This window comes from Mixophyes fleayi, chromosome 1 (genome assembly GCF_038048845.1).
Source record: "Mixophyes fleayi isolate aMixFle1 chromosome 1, aMixFle1.hap1, whole genome shotgun sequence".
In the NCBI taxonomy this organism is placed as follows: Eukaryota; Metazoa; Chordata; class Amphibia; order Anura; family Limnodynastidae; genus Mixophyes; species Mixophyes fleayi.
Genome location: NC_134402.1, coordinates 350,747,271 through 350,772,839, shown reverse-complemented (window position 1 = coordinate 350,772,839; position 25,569 = coordinate 350,747,271). Strand labels below are relative to the sequence as shown.

At 39.1% G+C, this 25,569-nt stretch overlaps 1 protein-coding gene across 1 annotated transcript in view; it reads left to right on the top strand.

Moving 5' to 3' along the window:
* TMEM132C (transmembrane protein 132C) overlaps nucleotides 1-25,569 on the top strand; it is a 428,959-nt gene that overhangs the window by 124,763 nt on the left and 278,627 nt on the right. The window contains exon 2 of the mRNA XM_075176818.1: nucleotides 9,697-10,582. Coding sequence (XP_075032919.1) covers nucleotides 9,697-10,582 — 886 coding nt within the window. The remainder of the gene's footprint in view (nucleotides 1-9,696; nucleotides 10,583-25,569) is intronic.

Below are 25,569 nucleotides of genomic sequence, written 5' to 3'. Positions count from 1 at the left end.
TTTCAAGTATTATGTAATTTGGTATGGATCATTCCTGACTGTTTTTTGGATACTATTGTAAATGTCATGTACTGTGGGATAAAGTCAAATGGCCAAATTAAACTTGCAGAGTACCCATTCCCCTCAATTTCAATTTGGAGACGCCCGATATCTCCAGCTGGTTTTCCAAGAAATTTTGTCTAGTAAATTAATTACTAATTTTGTACACATGTTAGGGTATTTTTCTCCAACCTCCTTTGCAGATATGCATGAAAAAATTAGATTCCTCTAAGAAACACCGTCAATATACACAGATACATAGCTTTATACAATCCCAAACTCAATCAAATATAATTTGAAACATTATGTACTTTGTCTGTGGGATGTAAGGGAACAATCTCTGTTACCTATCACACTATTCTCCCCAGAGTCCCAATCTTGTGAATATCACAAATAAGCATGAGAGACATGGCAGAATTTGTGGAGCGGTAGAATCATTCCTTCATATTTAGTGCAGCTGTCCTACAATTCACCTATTATGGATCAATACCATATTTCTAATTGAATAAGTCACTGACGTTTAAATAGCTTGCGACCCACTAGTAAACCTTCTAAACAAACCTATGAAATCTCATAATTTTGTTTAGAAGGTTTTGTACTCAGCCTTCCTTTGATTTATGCAGATATGTAACGCAGCAAAATACTTAATACGCAGGGGCACATGCAGGAGGGGGGGGGGGGTTCTGGTTCTCCAGAAACCCCTCCCCTCCACGAAGATTGGGGGCTAAATAGTGCCCCTACATAGGGCACTTTACTGTACAGCAGCCGCGGCACTGTCAAAGAAGCGTCCGCGGCGGTGCTGTATTGTGCTATAATACAGCACCACCACAAACGCTTCTTTGACAGCGCCACGGCTACTGTACAATACAGTGCCGACGCAGCAGCTCTCTATATTTTTTTTTGGGGTGGGAACCCCACCTTAAAAATCCTGCGTGTGCCTCTGATACGGACACCTACAGATGATTTTTTATCACTACGATAGAGATTGGGAAAAAAAAAACACCCCCCCCTCTTTCAGGAATGTATTACTTATACCACTTTCATACTGCCGCCCCGGCAATATCCCGGGTTGTTAACATGGGATATTGCCGGGGCACAGGGCAGTATAGATAAGAAGATTCCTGGGTCGGGCGGGTTCATACTGCACCTGCCCGACCCGGGGTTTAAAAAAACAAAGTGTAAAAAAATGTTTTATTTAAAAAAAATACATAACAAATGTCTACTTAACTTATTTTCAGCCAGCAGTGTCTCCGGTGCGTTGCCGGCTGTCAGGGGGACATCTGGGTACTAAAATGATGTCATTTCTTGTCCATTAGAAATTACGTCATTTTAGTACCCAGAGGTCCCCCTGACAGCCGGCAGCGCACCGGAGACACAGCTGGCTGAAAATAAGTTAAGTAGACATTTGTTATGTATTTTTTATTAATTAAAATATTTTTTTTTTACTTTGGCATTTTTTCTTTTTACAGTATGAATGGTGAGACCCGGGAATTACCCGGCTTGCACCATTCATACTGCAGGCGAGCGGGGTCCAACCCGGGAATTACCCCTCGCAAAATCCCGGGTCTAAGTCCCGGGATTTTAGACCCGGGATTTTGTGGTTGGACTATTCATACTGCACCAAGACCCGGGTTTTTCAGCGTGCCTCTGCAAAAACCCGGGTTTTTGGTGCAGTATGAATGGGGTATTAACCAGATTTGGTACATTTCCTCTATGGAATACATATTTGGCTTGTTGAATAATACTATCTCAACATTTTACAAGACCTGGGAATCCTGATACCAAAAAAACAACCCCCTTATTCTCAGTAGGAACTAAAGTTCTAAATGCAATTCTAAGCTACACCTATTTAGATACTACCCATGCCGTTCTGTACCTATAGTCCCTCCCACTTTGCTATCTAAGTTAAAAACCAATAGCAGAGCAGCAGGTTCAGTAAATCAAATTGTAACTTTCTTATAAGGTTGTAAGTTTGCAGTTTTATTAAATACATATTTATTGTTAGTTAATGTTTGTGCTTTGTCTTGTTTACAACTTTGCCAATTATTTTCGTTCATGTTAATTATTTTAACTGCTTTAAGAAATAAAGAGATTTAAAAAACGTACTTACTTTTTTTGTCTATGGAAATTCTTTGTAATATTTTTGAAAGTACCTATTCTATTTTGACCTTCAGGGGAAGCAAATTTCTTCCTCTGCTTGCACTTTAGTGAAAACTTTCAGAAAGTATAGTCAAAGGAAACTTATATACCCTGCAACCTTAAATTCCTGGCAGTTACTATACTTTTTTAATCACTACTAGCTTTTAAAATGTAAGCTTGCATAAGTATGTTTTTTTTTTACTACACATATCTGATCTGTCAAACAAGCTTATAATAGTTGTATGTATTTATTATTTTTTTTTGTCTCATTACTGTATTTCTCACTGGCCTGCTTTTAATCAATTATTAATATTGAAAATCTAGGGCTATTCAAAATCTGGGTCAAATATACCTTACAGAAAGAAAAAACTAATAAGGGTGTGGTAAGGATTGGGCAAACCAAAAGTAGAGGTAAAGCAGGACAACTTTGACATTCCAGTGGTTCCACTGGAATGGCATGAAACATTACCTAAACCCTTGTTCACACTATTATCAAACAGAATATTCTTACTTTGTTCTTCTGTTGTCATGATCCAATGGGAAATTCTTCTGCATTTGTCAGATTCCCCCTTCCCTTCCCATAAATGCAGACATAACTTCTCACTGCTGTTTGACCATCATCATCATCAACATTTATTTATATAGCGACTGCAAATTCCGTAGCGCTTTACAATTGGGCCTGGACCATGACCTGGAGTGACTGAGAATACCATATCTGCTCAGCCAATCAAAAGCATTTTCCCATGTTGGTTGACTGTGGTTGGCTAGCAGCTAAGAGAAGTCATGGTCAATTCAGGTCAGTCATTCTGTGGCAGACGTTCGTAGCGAGCCATTGAGTTGGCTCTTATGTTTTTTTCTCACATTGGATAATAAGGAGGAATTTCTCTTTGGACTACAAAGACTAATAATTTCCCATAATATTACAATGAAGAATGAAAAGAAGATATTTTTTTGTTATAAAAAAATGGTGAATAAGGGTTTTAGAGTTTTTTATTCAATTCAATTTTAAAAAATCAGTTTCCCGCTTGCCAAACCCTTTACTTTTTGTGTGAGGTCAGGAGAGCAGACAATAATATTGAACTCTGTGATACTTCAGACTGATAAGTGTAACTTTGTGTGCAAAAACTGCACTATTTTTAAGCAAGTAAACAGTTATGCTTATGGCGTCAAAATGGCCCCTGTGTTGTGTTGGGCTATTAAGGAAAACATAGTACAAATTGACAGGGATGGTACTGATGACAAAATGCACTGTGGTCTGTTGTCATAACATTGAAGACTGTGAGTTGTTCTCTGAAGATCAATTTGCTGAACAGTACTAGACCACTTACCTCCTATCTGTTTTGTTGGTGTGCCGGTGTGGCCTGTCCTACCTGTCCGTTTTACAAATTTTCATGGACTACAAATAAAGATGATAAGAGCAGAGTGACAATCTACCTGTCAATATCAGTATTTTACTAGGAACCCTATTTGTCAAAATGCTGCAACAAGGAAAAATTTTTATCACCGCAAAGAAAATCTTTTTTCACCCTTTGAAACTCTTTAATATGCCCCTAGGCATACAAGCAGACACTAAATCCTTCCAATATTGAACATCCCCTTTAGACTATGTTCTGTGCTATGTACTGTGTTCCCTTAACTCTAACCTTGCCCATGCAACCTATTTTGTCTGATACATTTTGAATTTCAGTGGTTAAACTTATGTGGTGTGAAATATGCTGAATATAACTTTGTGTGTTACCATTTTATGTATTTGCTAGTTCTATGCACTTAATGGGTTTAGCGAACTCCTCTGTGGCAGCATTTTTTTGTAATTTTATTTGTTTACCCAACAGGTTAAATTAGGTGTTGAAGGGTTTTCTTTAGAGATATGCAGTGAAATCTGACCTAGAAATGTCCATAGAGTTCACTGAAGGTCCAGTCTTATAGAAACTCTTTATAAAAAGGAGAGAATGTGAAGGTTAAATTGTTGTCATTACTAAAGTACATTAGGAAATATCTACCAGGAGGATATATAAACTGAAAGTGAACTGTTTTGTATTATAATGTGTCTTCTTTAGATTACTACACTGTCTACTATGTGGATTAGGGTTTGTAACCCAGTGGACTTTAAATTCTTCAATGTATTTTGTGTCTCACAGATTCTATGGTGTACCTGCAGACAGCTAATTCTCAAATTCTTAAGTTATTTGTACTACTTGGAGACTCTAACATTTTACTAGCTTGGATTTTGCACTATAGATTAGAGACATTGAGCCTGGAACTTTTACTGTAAGGCTGGGTACACGCTACGATTTGGACCAATCGCACGATAATGGACTGTTCAGCCCAATATCGCATTAGTGTGTGCGCTCCAACGATGAACAATTATCGTTACAAAGCACATGGTATTGTTTGATTTGATTTTATAAACAGACTAAAAATCTTGGTCGACGATGGAACGATGTTGTTCCAATTCTGCAGTGTGTATGCACTCACGACCAGCAGTGTAAGCAGATCTACATAGAGTTTACAAAGTCATGATCCTTTCAGCCGATGGTTATGACAGATGAAGAGCACAGATCTGAAGGTATTTTGTAAAACAAGTATAGTGTGTACACATGATTTGACATGCTGATTGGGGCTTACAGTTGGTAAAATCGTTAATGATATCGCATCGGGAAGTTTTCTGTAGTGTGTACCCAGTCTAACTGTCGGCCAAATCCATGGACTATGTGCTTCCAATGTAGAGAGACTTTTCTGAAAGATACTTACATCCTATGTGACAAGTTTGATCTGTGATATTCATCTGCATAAAACTGTGTGCTTCATTAAGATACATCTGCTTAATGCGGACCAAATTTAATGTGTGTTCCATGGTACTGAGTTTTAAAAGCAGAAGAAAAAGAAACACAATACTACTCCTTCACACAAAAAATACCAAACAATGCCAAGAGAAGGAGGAATTATTTGAGTATGTGCCCATGTCATGAATCCCTGAATTCTGATTATCTCATTTCTTATTTCAATCCTGTTCAGGAGCTTTTCTTAGGACTCAATGAGCTGATTTGCTGGTCACAACAGTTTTGTTTTATCCCTGTGTGCTGGATCAAACTATATGACTATGTCATACAGATGCTAAAAATGCTCTGTTGGTACCCTGTGTATAAAATATCAATGGTACCTCCCAACTATACATCAAGAGCCTAAGGAAATAGCTGTGTTTCTTCATTTCTTTAATGCAGCAAGTGTCAACAAAAGTGTTGAAACCTTTGTTAGAGTATATCCACAAGCTCTGCTAGCAAACACCATAACTAGAGCAATGCAAGAGAGGCAAGTAGGGTACAAAGCTGAAGAACATGCCAATTAATACTTTAAGTTCCTTTGGTTACAGTTACAAGTGGCTGTCAGTTTTCTTTCCTGCCCTATGTGTTAAATCCGGTTGCAGTCATATTTCCGACATAAGAAATGTCGACAGTTAACCTGTAGAAATGAAAATGTCGACAGGCTAAATTCCGACACTCCCAATTCTGGGGACATTTTGAAAATGTTGACAGTGTGTTTTTTAACATTCACAATATCAACAATCACAATGCCGTTATTAAAAGACTAATTCCCCAAAATTGGAAGTGTCGGCATTTAGTCTGCTGACATTTCTTGTGTCAGCATTTAGTACCCAACTAGTTAAATCTATGGCTCTGAACAGGTAACATCTGTTCTTGATATATGCAAAGAGCAGTATTTAAAAAGTAGTATAGCAGAGATTTGTATCCAAAATAATAATATTACTAATTTACTGAATCCGGAAATGCATCACAAAGTTTCTGTAATATCCTTTCTGTTTCTGGGATATCCACATTAATCTACATTACTATAATAAGTAAATATCCAGCATACTCTTGTATCCTTGTCCTGGAATGGCATTTCATTCTGGAGCCTGGCAGGTTATGCATTTCACTGCACTCACATGTCAGTCTGGTGAAGCTAAGTCTATCAGACAAGTCCTGCCTGTCAGTATTGATAAGGTGAACAATTCCTATGACCTTCACAGACCTTTGCAGTTGAGAAGCCGGTATACAAATCGTTAAGGTCAACAAATGATTGGGAGAAATACTATAGATTGGAAACGAGACAGGTACAGATCTAAATACGCATTAACAATGTTTAAAGCAGTGTTAAATATAGTAATAAATCTGTTTGCTAGCTGTCATACAGCCAACTATTGGTTTACACCAATGTTTTATTGTACATGGCGATAGAAGAGTGAAATTAATCTCACTTGTCATGAACTTAAAAACTGAACCAGTTTTCCTTCTACTTCACATCCTGAAAATTCCTTCTAGATAAGTTTAATATTTCCTTTGTAATGCAAGAGTAGCTATAATATGACATTATGGAGGAGGCCTAAAAATCACTTGGCTGAGCCCTGGAGGGCTGAAGTTGTGTCTTTAATGACAACCTACTTGTGTCATCCATCAGTTTCACCAATACCGTGTTTGAAACCCAAACAAATCACACAAACATGCTTTTACTGTAGCAAACAGGGTTCCTTCTTACGGTTGTCCAGGGCAAGTGATACTTGTTTATTTTGGGATACATTTAAAAAAAATTCTCCAGGGCAGGAACAACTATCCACAAGAAATCAATTAGGGTTCCATGCATGCAGAAAAAAACAAGCAGCTTGTCTGCTTAGCAGAACAGCATGAGGGCCATGATGATCAGCCGCTCAGTCCCAGGAAAGTGCCCTGTAGTTCATTGTAATTAATTACTCTGGAGGGAATCACCGAACGCAGAGATAATAGAGATGGAAAAGTAGAAAGTAAGTGGGAGGAGATGAGGTCGATCTAGTAAATGGTTCCTGATACATTGCTAATGAATGCCCGTGCCAAAGAGAACATCATCCCACCAATATCTATAAATAAAATCTGTGAGCACTGTACAATTTATGAAATGTGATGGTACAGATTTTTACTCCAGGAAACATTACACCTTTGGCTTTTAAAGCATCCACCATATAATGCAGTCAAAAAAACAATTACAGAGAATTATATTCCCCAAATCATATTGTTTCTGTAAGACGGGAAGTTGTATGTGTACAAAATATATCATTGTAAATTAGCCTTCTTAGCAGGATTTTATGTAGATATCTGCCTATCTATCTATCTATCTATCTATCTATCTATCTATCTATCTATCTATCTATCTATCTATCTATCTATCTATCTATCTATCTACCTGTCTGTCTGTCTGTCTATCTGTCTGTCTGTCTGTCTGTCTGTCTATCTATCTATCTACCTCAGCAAAGCAGTGCACCGGGGCCCCTATATATACATATATATATATATATATATATATATATATATATATATATATATAAAAAAAAATGATTATATATATGGGCCCTGCAGCCCAGGGGGGCCCGTCGGAGGCAGCACAAAAAAATAAAAAACCTGAAAAAAAATACAAGAAAATACCTTGCAGTCAGCTGGCGATCCGGCTCCCTCCCTGGTCTCCTCCTACGTCGCGCTCCACAATGGATGTTTGGCGGGCGTGATGACGTCACGCCCGACATGCACTGCGAGCGACGCACGGAGGAGGATACCAGGGAGGGAGTCGGATCGCCAGCTGACAGCACGGTAAGTATTTTCTTCTTTTTTTTTTTCAGGTTTTTTTTTTTGGTGCTGCCTCCGACGGGCCACCCTGGGCTGCAGGGCCCCCGGGCACCTGCCCATTGTGCCCAATGGGAAAGACGGCCCTGATCCTATCTATCTATCTATCTATCTATCTATCTATCTATCTATCTCAATGTTCACCCTAGCCAGCAGCCTAACCTGCCATTGTATTTATCTGGCCCAGCTGTTAAGTGTCCAGAAGAGGAAGTGTGGTTACTTTACTATTTATTACCAGTCACCCAGAACCATTTATCTTAGGATACCATGTTTGGTTTTATTTTCTCAGAGTACAACTTATGAAATATAATTATTTGTAATACATTATCAATAGCTGCTACCCAGATTAATGCCTGATCAATATTCCCCTGATCACTATGTTAAACATTGTCAGTCTCTGCCATGATCTATGTTGATGCCAGTACCTTTACTTTCTGGCATTTCTGGCACACCTACATTTAATAAGATAAAACTTTGCAATGCAAATGTTAGTTAGGGATTTAAGACCACTCTATTTTTTGCAAAAGAACCCCTTGACCCTAGATATGTTTTAAAAGAAATAGCAAATAAATGTAAAGACATACTTGCCAACTCTCCCGGAATGTCCGGGAGACTCCCGCATTTTGAGAGAGTCTCCCGGACTCCCGGGCGAGTGTGGCAAAATCCCGGATCTGCCCACTTCCTAGTGAAGTGGGCAGAATTAGGTCACAAACGCCGCGATTCCTGGTGAATCGCGGCGTTTGGCCCCGCCCCCTCTGTCAAATGACGCATTTTGCGTCATGACGTCATGGGGGCGGGTCCAAAATGACACGGATTTTGGAGGCCCGCCCCCCCATGACGCCCACCTCCCCGCAGGCTCCCGGATACCAACATTGTAAAGTTGGTAAGTATGTGTAAAGATGAAAATCTATAACAAGGTTTACCTCTTGTGTGCTGGATCTTAGTGATCCCAGAAATCATGATATGTTACATGATGGTTATCACACATCTGATATTGAAATTAATGGGTATACCAGTGACATGATCAACAGGTTAACTGCATTTAAATGTTGCAGTTATTTGAATGGAATGCATAGACTAGCTATGTCAATACAATATTGTCTCTTACCTGCTGGTAAAACTATGCACACCTAGAGCCTGAGTCATTAAGGGGAGCAAAGCATAAAAAGAGTAACTTTGCACTTGGGCAAAACTATCTTACATTGGAAGGGGAGGTAAATTTAAAATATGTGGACAGAGTTATAGTTGGGATAGGGCATGTGCCCTAGATCCACTTTGAATTTCAGTATAAAAATAAAGCTATCAAGTATTTGTGTGCTAGATGAAAAAACAGCCAGTATTTAACTTTTGTGCAAAATAATAAACTAGTTGACACTCCTTGCATTGTAACATGGTTTGTCCAGGAGCAAATCTACTCCTTTTTTTGCTGTGTTCTTAATGACTCAGGCCACTATTGAACATTGAACATATATAGCCTTTAATTCAAAAATCATCATTAATTTATTTACATTTATTTTACTACACAGTAAAATCAGTTTAGAGTCTTAACAATTATGTTGATTGTTTATAAGCAAACCAGAAGCAAAAAAAGGCCATTTGGTAACATGAAAATGGAGATAAACGCACTTACATCGTGTTTTTCCAAGCCAATAAACACTGTTGCAAAATATTTTGAACATACATCAATCTCACTATCAAAACATCCCCTAGTCATCAGCAATAGATAAATATGTCTAGGACAGAAACCACTGAGTGTGTTCTACCTTCTTTTATGATCTCATACTTTATTGTACTTTGTCAACACGTCTTATTAAATGAGTCATTTTTCTTTATTATTATCACTCTGATTCTGTTTTTCTGTATTTTTTGATAGTGACGCAGTCTAGAGGAGCTCCTGAAAACTTCCAAAGGTTTTCAGCACCATCAACATATCTACCTGTAAGTTATCGATTGGCCTCTCCAGAATCTGCCTTTCTTTTAAAAGAGAACAACCAAGACTTTATGAGAAATTGTAGCTTGCAATCAAGGATGGAATCCTTCTTCATTTACAAATCTCTGAGAACTCCTGTCCTGAATGCCACTTATGGGCCTTTTTCTGTGGAAAGAGAAATCCCAGAAGAACTTCTTCTGTCTCCTCATGTCTTTCCATCGAATAAGTTTACTTTTAACTGGAAACTTAAATCATATGTAATCAATGTAAAGGTGTATCCCAACAAACCCAAAGTGCAAGTTTTATTTTACATTGCAGGCAGAGACTGGGATGACTATAGTTCCACGGAAAAACTTCCTTGCCTAAGGTTATTTGCATTTCGGGAAACCAGAGAGGCAAAAGGGAGCTGCAGATTACAAGGAATTTTGGGCCTATGTGTGGCGGAACTGGAATTTCAGCCCTCTTGGTTTTCTTCGCCCCCTGTTGTTACAGGTCGTAAGAGGAACCCAGAGCAGGCTGAGGGCATCCCTGTGGAACTCTATTACAGCATTCATTTAGAGGAAGAGAAAACTGAGTGTATGGCTGAGGAGGCCAGGAAAGGAAATGCAATCCGTCCTGGAAAAGACCAAGGAGAAGATTCAGTCTCTCAATTACAGAGGATCGCCACTATAACTCTATATCGTAATCCAGAAAATTCTCAGCTTACAGAACTCAGGTTGGACAGCAATGTTGTTCTCTGGTTGCCATCAAAGCCTGCCAGGCAAGGAGAAGTTTTACATGTCTATGTCACAGTCGCTAATAACTCAACATTGGATCAATTCACTTTAAGGTACAGGATCTTTTTTTATTGATAACATGAAAGTACACAGGTCACATAGTTCAAAGAAGTACTTTAAGAAAAGAGAAAGTGCCGTAAAAAGTAAGTTACCTCTGCAGTTTCTTGGCTGCCGAGAGTTATGTGAGCACTGGGTGAGTAACTCTAACACTGTCATTTTTTTTATTTAATTGGATTTAATTTAATTAATTTGGAAATACAATTTCCAGAATTGTACCTCTTCCTGCTACTAATACCTCTTACAATGCAAGCAAATATTCTTCTTTTCCCACTGCTTGACTACACTGCTTACTTACCCTCATATCATCTAAAACTATAACACCAATGTCTCTTCCCTAAGTTGTTGCTGATACTGCATCCAGGGGTGCACTTAGGGGGTTTTCTTGTTGCTCAGAAACCACCCCACACTTGAATAATGACATTTCTGTGGGTTAGAAGGAGGAAAAACTTTATAGGAACCTCCCAGTTAGTGCCTGCATTAAAATACTATAACACTTTTTGCACAGTCTAAAACTCATCTGCCTATGTTAAAATGAACTTTGGCTTGAACAAAATGGGTGCAGTTATTGATCTTACTGATTTTTTTGTTGTAGTGTATTGTTATTATGTTTTGGATCTTTCTGTGACATTAGGAGAAAAGAAAATGCAATAAGATAGTTACCTGTGCTCATCTGCAGTTTCTTGGCTGTGATGTGAAGCACTGGGTGCGAACGGTAAAACTAATTGTATTTTTTTTTTTACTTATTTGCATGTCAGGGGAAATAAGAATTAATTTATTTTAAGTTCAGTATTCAAGTTTTTACATTAATGTACAGCTTTCTTTATGCATCATTCTTTTTTTTTAGCATACATTATTACATGTATATAAATTGTACTTTTTTATTCAATTATTATTGTGTTGTTTTTGTTTGTTTCTTTTTGCATTTTTGGAATTCAAGTATTTGGAAATCCCTCTATAGGCGGTATATTTACTAATCTGCGGTTTTGAAAAAGTGGAGATGTTGCCTATAGCAATCAATCAGATTCTAGTTATCATTTATTTAGTAGATTCTACAAAATGACAGCTAGTATCTGATTGGTTGCTATAGGAAACCACTTTTTCAAACCCACAGTTTTGTAAATATACCCCTAGAAATTCTACATTTTTACATTTTGATGTATTAAATTTAAGATTCCATGCTTTAGTGTATTCCTATGTTTTCTCTAAATCACTTTGCATTTGTATTATACTTTTTTGGATATCAAAATATTTTTACTATCTGAAAAAAATCATACCTTCCTTTGTAGACCAAGTAATATCACTAATAAGTACATTACACACAGCAGGACCCAGGATCCCAGAGGTACTCCACTGGTTACTGGCTTTTCCTCTGAGCTGACTCCTGTCATTAAGCCAAACCTTTATCCATCCCACTATCTTTGAATCAAATACAATGCTTTTCAGTGTATGAATTTATTTGTTGCAGGATACCATATCGAATGCATTGCTAAATCACAATAAAATCCACCATCAACAAGGTCATCATCACATTTTATTTATAAGGTGCAGCAGAATCCACAGTGCTGTTCAATCAATAAAATATAAACAAAACAATATACAATAAGTAAGGTGCAAGAGAAACAATAGAATCAGTAAAAGTCGACACAAAAAGAGACTTTAGAGAAAGCAACTACATTAGAAGACACAACTAGTATAAAGATAATTATTCAAAAAGGGTGACGAGTTAGAAGGTAGCGAGGCCCAAACATTCAAGAATAGGAGAGAAACAAATAGGGATGGAGGGAAGTGAGTGGAAATGGTAGGTGTACTTGGCCTGCAATTGCACACCCCCTTCCCTCCCCTGCCCCCCCATCCACGTCCATAAGTGCCAGAATCACATAGGAGCATAGGCATGCACAGACAGTTTTCACCATACTTGCCAACTTGCTAAAGTTGGCTTCCGGGAGCGGTGGGTGTGATGGGGACAGAGCTCCAAAAATTTGCGTCATTTTGACCCCGGGGCCAAACGCCGCGATTTGGACCTAATTCTGCCCACTTCCTACTGAAGTGGGCGTTCTGCCAGATGCAGGAGATTGCCACACTCTCCCAGGAGTCCGTGAGACTCTCGCAAAATGCGGGAGTCTCCCGGACATAGGCTCCACATACTGTCATTCCTCCCACTCTACATCAGCCCCATTATGTTTCGAGTGTACTGATGTTACTGATGCTATGTGAAAAAACAAGAAACCTACCCTCCCCTCCCTCTCGCTTACCTTAACTATGGGATTTCCAAACCAGAACACTTGTTCTTTTAAGGTCCATGGCAAAATTGGGTCTAGGTCAACCTCACCTCCTGCAAAATTAGATGTAAAAGTGCAAAGCACCTGTAACTGACCTCTATTATATCTGTACAATGTAATGACATATTTTATGCCTGCAACTGCAGTTTGCAAATTTGGCATGAAAAATGTTCATTCATTTGCTTGTTCACCTGTTTAAAATATTGTATTTTTTTTATTAAAACACAATTGTATGGCGTATTTTTATCATAGCGCAGGCATTCGGATCACTGCCAAATACCCAATTTAATTAGGTGGTAGTAATTTGACTTTTTGCTGTGAAAGAAATCTTGTTAACGTCTTAATGAGATTTCTTCACATAACTTGTAAGTTCTGAGAAATGTAAATAGAGAGTATCTGCTGCAGAGTATAAATCTAGTGGGAACTGCATTAGTTAAAAGATTTCTCCTTCTCTTAAGCAAGACGTGTCCCCTAGGATTACTGCAGTTTAAGTGTTTATAACTCAGAGCACTGAGAATTAGACTAATGGGCAATGATTTGGAGCAAATGAGGCCTTAGAGATGTAATACATTCACACAGTTCACCCATGATAAAAAAAGACTGATCTTTTTTTTTTACATCATTTCATGGCTGATCATCTTGTATAACAAAGGAAACATAGCCTAAACTTGACTCTGTAATATTATTATTATGTTCTAGTGGCCTATAGTAATGTAGAGTACTGTCAGAGTATACCATACTTGCCAACTCTCCCGGAATGTCCGGGAGACTCCCGTATTTTGCGAGAGTCTCACGCAGGGCCGGTGCTAGGGTCCGTGGCGCCCTAGGCACATTTACAAAAAACGGCGCCCCCACCCTGCACACTTACAAAATAGTGTGTAAGTGTGCAGGGTGGGGGTGCCGCTTTTGAAAATGTGCGTCTTTTCTTACCTGCTTCTAACTTGCCACCTCTCTGCTCCGTCTGCTCCCCTCCACTCACTGACACTGTCGGTCCGTGATGATGATGTCACGCCCGACAGTCAGTCAGTCAGTGAGTGGAGGGGAGGAGACGGAGCAGAGAGGTGGCGGTGGTGGTGAGCAATAGTCCCTCCCCCCCTCCCTGTGGATGTATGTGAAGCTGTGCGGCGGCCGTGAAAGGTAGGGTCAGCAATCGCCGCACAGTTTTAAAGAAATTTTTAATCTGTGGCGCCCTCCAGAGCCCGGCGCCCTAGGCAAGTGCCTAACCTTGCCTAATGGGAGCGCCGGGCCTGGTCTCACGGACTCCCGGGAGAGTGTGGCAATCTCTCGGATCTGCCCACTTCACTAGGAAGTGCCCACTTCCAAGTGATGTGGGCAGAATTAGGTCCCAAATGCCAGGATTCCCAGTGAATCGCGGCATTTGGCCCCGCCCCCCGCTGTCAAATGACGCATTTGCGTCATTACGTCATGGAGGCAGGTCCAAAATGACGCGCATTTTGGATTCCCGCCCCCCCCGCCACGCCCACCTCCCCCGCAACCTCCCGGAAAAGAAGAATATAAAGTCGGTAAGTATGGAGTATACTCTTTTGACAGTAAGCACAAATCTGTCTCCTGCGTACGCACATCTGCAGGCACTGACCCAACAATGTGATAAGCTAACTCTTGCCACTCAGGGCCAGAATCACCAGAGCACCTGCCTTGGCCATATTTTTTTTTTGTATGTATGTTAAAGTACAAAAAAAAAAATCAGATTTATCTCTGGAATAACTTTAATGTGTCCCATGACCCCTTTTGTAAAATGTCTAAAAACATGATAGAGGAAAAAAAAACTAATTAAACTTTAGGGCTATTTATCAAAGGAATAAAAGCCCTAGCTGCCGTGAAAATGTGAAACTTTGACAGAGATTTGCCTTCCTCATATAGGTCAAATCAAAGGGTTAACACCGGCAATAGGATCACTCAGTATCACTTAGCCGCCGGTCTAACATTATTAAATCATGGCGATAGGAGGGTAGAGAACCGCTTTCAAATATAACAAATCAGAAACATCATAAACAGCAAGTATATATATATATATATATATATATATATATATATATATATATATATACATATATATATATACATATATATATATATATATATATATATATATATACATGTATGTATATATATATATTAGAGATGCTCACTGACCCCCGTGTCTTGGTTTTTTTTAAAATTTAATTTTTTCCTAAAATAACATAATTTAGTGCTCCACCTGTTTCTTGGATAAGTGAGGTAATTCTACAGCTAATAAATGTCAACGAGCGCTGACCACCCCGGGATGTGTGCTTTTATCAGACACACACCAATCCAGGCTGCCAGACAACGCACTAAAAAGAGCTATTGAAATCCATAGCAAAAAAAGGCAGTTGGGTGTCTAACTGTATATTACACCCTACACTTATAGTTAAATAGAAAAAAATACAGCCTGCAAAGACTGCACGATCAATAGAAATGCCCAAAGCAACTTTTCTGTTTGGGTTTACATTATTCCCATACATTAAAATTGAAATAGAAAAAGAAGCAGCCTGCAAAGACTGTACCATACATAGAAATGCCCCAGTATGGAAAGGGACTATCTGACATTTTCATATCAATTAACTCTTGAAAATAATCCTCCACCATTCTTTGCATGTTAATAGTAGGATTGGTTGGAGTTATGGGCAAGGTCACACATTTTTTGGTAAAATCTTTTAAACCTGCCCAGATGTCAAACTGTTATTGTCTGCCACCTGCATCATCCCTGCTTCTCTTTGGAAAGTGCAATTTGGTTCCAGAACCTCACATGCCAGAACTGCTGCCACTGGTGCCAAACTGCTGCCACTGGTGCAGGACTTACACCACAAACAACCTCATCAACATCCTCATTAGCGCCCTCGTCGGCTACACAAATCTCCCCCTCATCCTCTTCTAATTCCAAAGTGTCATCCTCAATTGATGTATCACCGGCTACACTCGGGCTGTTCAGGCACACATCAGCAGAAATGCTGAAAGGGCTCTTCTTTGTGGGTACACTATCAGAATGGTCACGATTACACATACCACTCATGGATGGACTCTCCTCAGGCATTGGTGTAATTTCTGATTCTTAGCATACATTTTCCTCTAATGCCTTACTGTTTTCTTGCAGCTCGGCTTTCACACGTAACAGTTATTGTGCACCACTTTTGGACTCCAAATTACTTGGTCTTGCTTGGTCACGAATGACCTTACAAGAAAAGGCTCAGTAACATTTTTAGATCTCGCACTAATAGAGAAAGACGAAGGCCTCATTCTTTATTTGCCACTGCGTGTGTAGAATGACATGTTGCCAATTGTTTTTTTTCTCAGGAGTTAACTTTTCATCAGTTAAAGCTCTTTTTATCTTCCACACAGTAAAACGTTTTTTTTGTTGTGTTTTTTTCCCTGACTTAAAATGACTATGTACTCTTACATAGGCATTACCAGATGACCAATAGGGAAGACTACCATCAGGACTGGTGCCAGAAGCTGCTTGCTGATCCTGTTCATATGTGGACTACTGTGAATCCATTGTAATGAGACCCAAAACACTTGTAGTGCAAATTCAGAAATATATAGTACATTACAATTTCAGCACCAGAAAATAGATTTTTCTGAACAGGGGAATATGTCACACCCCAAGCACTTGTACAGCAAATTCAGAAATATATACTGCTGGTATATAATAATTTCAACACCAGAAAATAGCTTTTTTCAAAGAGGGGAATATGTGACACCGAAAACACTTGTAGTGCAAATTCAGAAATATATAGTGCTGGTATATAATAATTTCAACACCAGAAAATACATTTTTTTTGAACAGGACAATAATACACATCCCAAGCACTTGTAGTGCAAAAGCAGTAATATATAGTGCTGGTATATTACAATTTCAGCACCAGAAAATAGCTTTTTTAGAACAGGGCAATATGTCACACCCCAAACACTTGTAGTGCACATTCAGAAATATATAGTGCTGGTATATAATAATTTTAGCACTAGATAATAGCTTTTTTCAAAGAGGGGAATATGTGACACCGAAAACACTTGTAGTGCAAACTCAAAAATATATAGTGCTGGTATATAATAATTTCAACACCAGAAAATAGCTGGTTTCAAAAAAGGGGAATATCTGATACCCCAAGCTCTTGTAGTGCAAATTCAGAAATATATAGTGCTGGTATATAATAATTTCAATTGTGCTGGGATATTACAATTTCTGCAGGCAGAAAATAGTTTCTTTAGGAGGGAATATGACAACCCAAACAGTTTGTAATGTTTGGAAAAATGCCTCCTCTATACTCCTCTCTTCCTGCTCTAATAACTGCTCTCTTCCTGCTGTAATAACTGCTGTAATAACTGCTGTAATAACTGTTCTCTCCCTGCTCTAATCCTGCGACCTAACCCTTCTCTCTCCCTCTGTCAAATGGCACTGGATTGCTGTGGAGGTGGATATTTATGCATTTGAAACATCGCGAGAACTGAGCTCCGAGATCTGACGTTGTCACAATGACGTTTTGCCTCATTTTCAATTCCGAATCGGTGGGAGAGTACCTGATGTTCGGGTGAGTTCGGTTCTCGGGGAACCGAGCCTGCCCATCTCTAATATATATATACACATAAATATGTATATATATATATATCTATCTCTATATATATGTATGTATATATATATATATTGTGGCAAGAGCCCGCTACTGCAGAAGCACACGCGAACAACTTCTTCCTTTTTATGTAGTTTTATTGTCAGGATGGTAAATATTTTGACACTGTATACTTGCTCAGCAATCATGGAGACCCTAAACGCTAGCTATATATAGACCAGCTCTCTCTCAGGACCAGCCAGCTATCCCAGCGTTGGTCTTTTTGAACAAATGAAACAAACAAGCTTTTATACATGATGCTCCTCTCCCAGCCTTAGCTTGATGGACAGGTGACACACCTCCCTTCTCTTTAAAAGAAAACACCCATCACTGGCTTTGTTTACACAACCAGACACGCCCTGTCTGTTTGCTGAGAGGGAGGATTTCAGATCATGTAAGTTTAACCAAATTTGAACTATTGCTTTTCATACATAAGTCTTCACTCTAGGTGCATTACTGCACAAATGTTTTACTCTACTTCCCTGCTTTCTCTGCATATTGCCAGCTAAATGCCTCCTTTTGTTACAAAATAAATATATATATATATATATATATATATACTGGGCCACCAGGAGGAATTCAGGGCACCGGTACCACAATTTCATGGGAACCCCCCTATAGTTGAGCATGGCAAAAAAAAATGCGCCGCCGCAAAAAGTTATAGTGGGTGTCTTCATACAATTGGGATGTGGCTACGCATCATTAGGGCATAGCTAGCAGGTGAAAAGCAATAGACCACCCTCCTACAGAAAAACCCCCCGTGCATTGTTGGGTACACCATTGCCACAAGGGTGCATTGAATCGATTGCCGGAGTGTGACATATGTTCCAGCACTCCTGACTTTCAGGACATCTAGCACCAAAGTGTAGTATAGAAAGAATGCAATGTGTACATAAAGAGTTCACAGTCTTGGCCTGCTCCTTATATTGGGCAGAACAGTCGCCAAATTTTGGGATTGTCCCACTAGAATCACAACATTTCACAGACTCTCCTGCTCTCTCCTACCTGTTCTTGTCACTTTCACCACCTTTGGCTGCTGCTTTCTTTAGTTGCGCCTTGTCTGGATCCTGGAATGTTGGGGCCCTATTTGGAAAATGGGTACATTTAGAAAATAACAACCAGCCCCGGCGTTAAATCAATGTCACCCACTAGTAATAATTAGGCCTTCCTCCAGCCCCAACAGTAAAATAATAGTATTTACATTTCAGAAATATACATTTCTCGCAACCATCACTGCCAATTTATAATTCATAGTCACATTTAATAAAAAGACCTGTGCCATCACACACACACACACACACATTACCACAAGCCCCCTGTGCCATCACACACACACGCACATTTCTGCAAGCTCCATGTGCCATCACACACACACACACATTAGCACAAGCCCCCTGTGCCATCACACACACACTCACATTACTACAAGCTCCCTGTACCATCACAAACACATTACCACAAGCCGCCTGTGCCATCACACACACACACACACACACACACACACACACACACACACACACACACATTACCACAAGCCCCCTGTGCCATCACACACACACTCACATTACTACAAGCTCCCTGTACCATCACAAACACATTACCACAAGCCGCCTGTGCCATCACACACACACACACACACACACACACATAACCACAAGCCCCCTGTGCCATCACACACACATAACCACAAGCCGCCTGTGCCATCACACACACATAACCACAAGCCGCCTGTGCTATCACACACACACATAACCACAAGCCCCCTGTGCTATCACACACACACACACATTACCACAAGCCCCCTGTGCCATCACACACACACCTACATTACTACAAGCCTCCTGTACCATCACACACACATTACCACAAGCCCCCTGTGCCATCACACACACATAACCACAAGCCCCCTGTGCTTTCACACACACACACACACACACACACACATTACCACAAGTCCCCTGTGTTATCATACGTACATTATTATGCCCCTTTTTCACCACCACGCAGTGCCCCCTTATAATCACAATGCACCCTCCATGCTGCTTTTCCCCCCTTCACCTGGCCCCCCTTCATCCCATTTTGCCATGCTGCTCCTCCCCTTCATCACACTCTGCCATGTTGCCCCCCTCTCCTTCATCACTGTGCATTACTGCCCCCCCCTCCTTCATCACTGTTCCATGCTGCCCCCCCTTTCTATCATCACTGTGCCATGGTGCTCCCCCCCTCTCCTTCATCACTATGCCATGGTGCCCCCCTTCTCCTTCATCACTGTGCCATGGTGCCCCCCCCTCTCCTTTATCACTGTGCCTTTCTCTTTCCTCTCTCTCCTTCATCACTGTGCCTTTCTCCCCCCCTCTCTTCTTCATCACTGTGCTTCTCTCTCTCCCCCCCTCTTTTTCATCACTTTGCCTAGCCCACCCCCCTCTCTCCTTCATCGCTGTGCCTTTCTCTCTCTCTCCCTTCTTCATCACTCTGTGTTGTTTTCCTCCCCTTGCCTCTCCGTTCCTTTACCTTTTATTAGCTTCTTACATCCCTTCTGTCTTCTGTCTTGGTCCTCTCTGCACCGCTCCTCACGCCACATCACGCCCGACATTCAGTGCGAACGGAGCAGAGAGGAAGGAAGAGGACACCGAGATCACGTGAGTATTTTTTTTTGATAAAATAACCAGCTACCCCCACCAACGAAGGGGGCGGAGTACAAAATAATAATAAAAAATATATATATATGAAACAGTAGGTTTAAAAAAAAAAGAGAAAAAGGTCGGCAGTGAGGGTCCCGGGTAATTAGTACCGGCCCCCCCTCTCGGCGGCCATGTATATATATATATATATATGCAACAATTACATACAGAAGACCCAAATAAGAACAATAAAATCCTTGAAATCATCAAAGCAAAGTTTCAAATATGGAATATGAATAATCATGAATAGGTAGGCCTGCATGTTGAGAAGGTGCATAACAGAATGGAATGCTAAGAGGGAGGAGGGAAGGAAAAAGAGGGGATGAGGACAGAAGGGATGAGGTTAACTCCCAGGGGCCCGACAAATCTGCTAGAAAGGACCGTCAAGAACCGCATACGCAATATACTCAACTGTAACTATCAAGTCCCTATTGCCACTTTTTAATAAATAGGCCATTTCGTTTCTAAGAAAGCAGCAGTGGAAAATCGTGGTAAGACAGAACTAATGATATTTAACTTTGTAAACTTTTGCATTTAGCTGTCATTAGAATTATAAAAAGGGTTATCTTTCAGTATTTCTGAAAGTCAGTTTAGTTGCTAATTGGACGGAGTAAAGCTGAACATCTATTTTTTGTTTATTTTTAAGCTTTTTCTTTTTTCTTCATTTTGTTCCTTTTTTAGGGAGAATTTTAGGTGCATTTTGGGATGGTTCTAATACCAATACACTGAAGGAAAACCTCTCAGTTGCGTTTGTGCCCATAATTTGCACTTTTTAATACTTTAGCCACTTGTACGAGCAGGGGAAATGATAGAGGTATTATTTTCCAAACTTCAAGTTAGCTTTGCAAAGACAGTCAACACACAATATATTCAGTTTTACATGTATTTCCTTACATTATTTTGATACTTGAGAGCTGAGAATTTGCTAATCCAAACCACAAGAGAGAGACATTTGTGTCATGATATTGTCCCAATTGTAAAGCGCTACGGAAACTGCTGGTGCTATATAAATAAATGTTGATGTTGATGATGATTGTACCAGATACAATTTGTGATCACACAAAACCTTGTGGTAGAAATGAGCAACATTTCTTAAATTGTCCTGTGAAATATTATTTTTATTCTCCAAGTGTCAGCAAATCTTTGGACATGAATTTATCCTTAAGTGTTTCCAATCTTACCACAACCATACCACACAGTAGATTGAATTGACTGTCATTGTCGTTGTCGTCATCATCATCATTGGCATCATCGTCACCATCATGATCATCATCTTATTTTATATATTGTCCCATTTCTATGCACAAACTATAATTTCTAAGAAATATGTATTTACAAATGTCATGTGGAACAGCAAAGCACAAACGCAAGTTAAACATTGTATCACCGGAACTTTGCGTCTCTGCTGTTAAACTCGATTCACTTGAAATTGAACAGCTTTTGTTAATCTCGACTTGCCAGTCACATATCTGAAACTAGTTGTAGTTTTTTTTTCTTTACAAAGTTCTGTCTAGCATTGTAATTACCCTTTTAACTAACTGTCTTATTCAATACAGCTTTTTGCAAAATGCAGCACATACTCTTCATGTCTAAAATGGACAGCAGAGAATTGTAAGCACAAATGCAGAGTGAAATGTATATAGAGGCATATTATATCTCAGAGAAAGGCATAGATTATTTTATTTAATAAACCTTTTTTCGCTTACATATTTATATGGTAATTTTTCACCTCCCACCTTGAGCTTGATGGCTTGCTTTTTAATATGTAAATGACAGTATATATTCATCATTATATTGAAATTTTGCAACCTAGCAACCTGTGAGTTCCCAGCGCATTCAGTGCACGACAAAAGCACACATTCAAATGAGCTTTTCTATGCGCTATTTGTTTGTTTTCAGGTTTAGAATGAAAATAAATAAATAAAGGGATATTTGAAAAGTGTTTGCAAAAAAGCTAACTGTACTATCTAAATTATGCATGTAAATGCACCATTTCATATTTAATGCAGAAATTCTGAAGGAACTCATTTTCTGTATGATATGTTTTGCTTAGTAATATTAACAGAATGAATAGGAATATAAATTGTATTTAGAATTTTTGGAGTATTTTATCTTCTAATTACAAAAAGAACTAAATTGTTATATTGCTTAATAATTATGAAATAATCCTCTACTACACTGTAACAAGCGGTTTCTGCTCTGGCTTGATAGTAGTGTAACAATGCTTAGTACTAGAGTGTCAATATAGTGTCATGAAAGTTAATAACTGGATTAGAAACAATAATTACAATAACTTTTCAGAAACATGCTTTTCCTTTCACAGGACTTAGGGCTTTACTTATTAAGCAGAATAAAAGCCCTATCTCAGGCAAATGGGTGTTTTTTCGCAAGAGATAGGGGTTCTCCCTATTTATCAAAGGCTTCCGCCGAGGAAGGGATTGAAAGCTTCTCCAAGTACCGCCACAATCCTGCTATCGCCATCTCAGGATGGTGATAGCAAAAGATATCCAATGAAAAATATTTATTTATATAAAGCAATTTTTTCAAATTGGAATCCTAGCAGAACAATAACTTTAAATTTATTGATATTTTTCTTATTTAGAATGGTAACTGCCAAGTCACGGCTTCCAGTTGTACTGCACATGCATGAACCATACACAGATCTACCAAGATTATTCACCGAGACCACTATTACCGCTCCAAGCCAATATCACTCAGCTATCCCAGTGAAATTGTTTAAGAAAAAGTTTTTGTTATTGCCACATATTGTTAAATAGGCCTCATAATTTCACATCAAATTTTTACCTTCTAGCCTTTTAATATCAACATTTTAAATAAATACAGTTTTAAGTTTTTCTCCTAAAACATTACTCGGATTATGGCTCAAATAAACCATGAGCTAGAGGGGTCATGTGGATTGTTATCTGTTAGTTTTGTGAGTGTGTGAAATGCTTGGAGTGTTCCTAAAAATGCACTTCTTTTCAAAGGCTGTAAAGTTGGACAATCAAAGTCATTCGTCCTGCTGTGTGATGTGGGTCGGGTCAGAGTAGGAACATTTAAGACACAGTCAAATGGCACCACCTGCAAAGATTTTGCAGCCAAATCCGGAATGAGGTGTATATTACATAGAACCATTTTAAAAATGTTGTCACTCACATTAAGCTCATGTAATAATTAAAAATCAAAGTTCTGAAAGCTGACAACTTCCTACAGATTGATGATATTAGACGGGAGATTACCACAGAAGGGCATCTGACGCCTGTCCCGCTGTATTAATTAATGCCATAAAGGCAATTTGGGTTAAGTAACTGTTAACAGGTTAGGTAGGGAAATACCTCGAGACTTGCAAGTGGACGTAACCAAGTTACAGGCAGTAGGGGAAGAGTTGAGCAGTGCATGCCCAGCAGGTGCAGGCATTTAGCTAAAAGCGATTGAACTTCCCCCTCTTTCCAGAAGATCACACAGATAGCAACCCCGCCCAGCACACCCAGGATAAGATGGCTGAGGGGAAGGAGCAGCGTGCTTTGAGGAATTGTCATGCTCTTATGTTTATATATATATATATATATATATATATATATATATATATATATATTAAAAACAGAAGAAGAAGAAGAAATGAAGTTAGTATAAGAATTACAATAAGAAAAATATCTAAAAAAATTAAAACTAATTGATTACATTGAAAAGTAATTATCAAAATTGGAGAATTGTTCAGTTGATATTTATCACTGCCTGTACTACGGTTAAGAGCTGGGGGCTTATTGGCTGTCCCCAGTTGAAGTGTGAATGTGACTGGAGAGACTCTTGGTCAGAAACCAGTGTAAACTTTAGAGAGAAGCCATCGTAGGGACAGCCTCCTATTGTATGTGCTGTCCTGACATGCCTTCAATAGCAAATTGTCACAATAATTCAGCTGTCATTGCTGCAATGACAGTTGATAATAAATAGGGCAAAAGTCTAATTGATAATAATTAGGCCCCAAAAAGTGAACCGCGCAAGTACCCATTCAGTTCTGAGATTGGAAGATATGAGAGTTAATTGGCAGATAGTATACCGTGCTAAGATGACTCCTCTATTACAGGGCAGGATATTTTTATAAACTTGCAGCTCTGAAATTGAGCTGCAGTAGAAATTGAAACACTAAAATATTTATATTATAAGAAAACACATTAGTATATAAATAAAAACTGACAGGTTTTCTCTAACATCTGGCAAGAAGTTAGTGGCATTCAAGCTATGAAAATGACTGCTACTCAATTTGTTGCTTCCACTGGATATAAACTGAAGGTATATGGTTGGCAGTAAAGTACAATAGGCACCTAACCTGAACACTTAAATGAGCAGGAATGTACATTTAAAGGAACACTACGACAAAATGACAAATTGGTTTATAAAACAGAGCTGGTAGTAACATTTGCAAATATATACAGAAACTTTTCAGGAGCTTATCAGGACTGAAGATATTTGAGATAAAGTTGTTGTCTTGATAAAAGTCATTTTCCTATATTGTCAGTAATCCCATAGAAGGACACAGGCAAACAGCTGCTTTTAAACACAATTTATCAGAAAATCACATGTGCTTCATGCTTAATGTTTTTTATTTTATTTCCCACTGGTTTGCAACTTTACCATTGGACTATATTTTATTGAAATGTGGAGAATTAGGGCATGTTGGAAAGACTTTTATTTCAATGTAAAGCTTTATTAACCCTTGTGTGTCAGTGTATTATTTATTTATACTATATTTGTAAAATGGAGTGACAAAGCTGCCTCTCCAGGGTCACAGATATGACCCAGGTACTCACAGCCAAGGGGTGCCAGAAGAGCCCCATCACTGTTCTCCAAGGGGCTTGTATTCTTTGTGAGGATGGTGTGTGCTCTTTTTTTGTGGCCATCATAGAGGCTCCAACCCCAAGCTGACTGGTGCTGGTTCACACTATGGAAGGGGAAACCCATGCTGCGGGTTTCCCTGCCATAGTGTTACCCTGCCGAGCCTGTCAAGCCTGTTTCCACTTTAGCACGGGGATTCAACACTCGATTTCCCCACTGTTTTAGTGTTTTGGGACTGGTGCTTTTTTGGATTCTAAGAAGGGTCCATGCTTATTTTAAAGAAAAAAAATTATGTATTTAATGTTTTTATAAACATGAAAGATATTCGAGTTTTCAATATCAGCTGCTTATAAAATGGCACTAATTCCGCAGCACTGTACAGAGAACTTACATCTGTCTCTGCCCCATTGGAGCTTACAGTCTAAATTTCCTAACATACACATACACACATGCAGACCAAGAGAGACTAAGGTAAATTTAATAGCAGCCAATTAACCTACTAGTATGATTTTGGGACACAGGAGTAAACCGGAGCACGAAG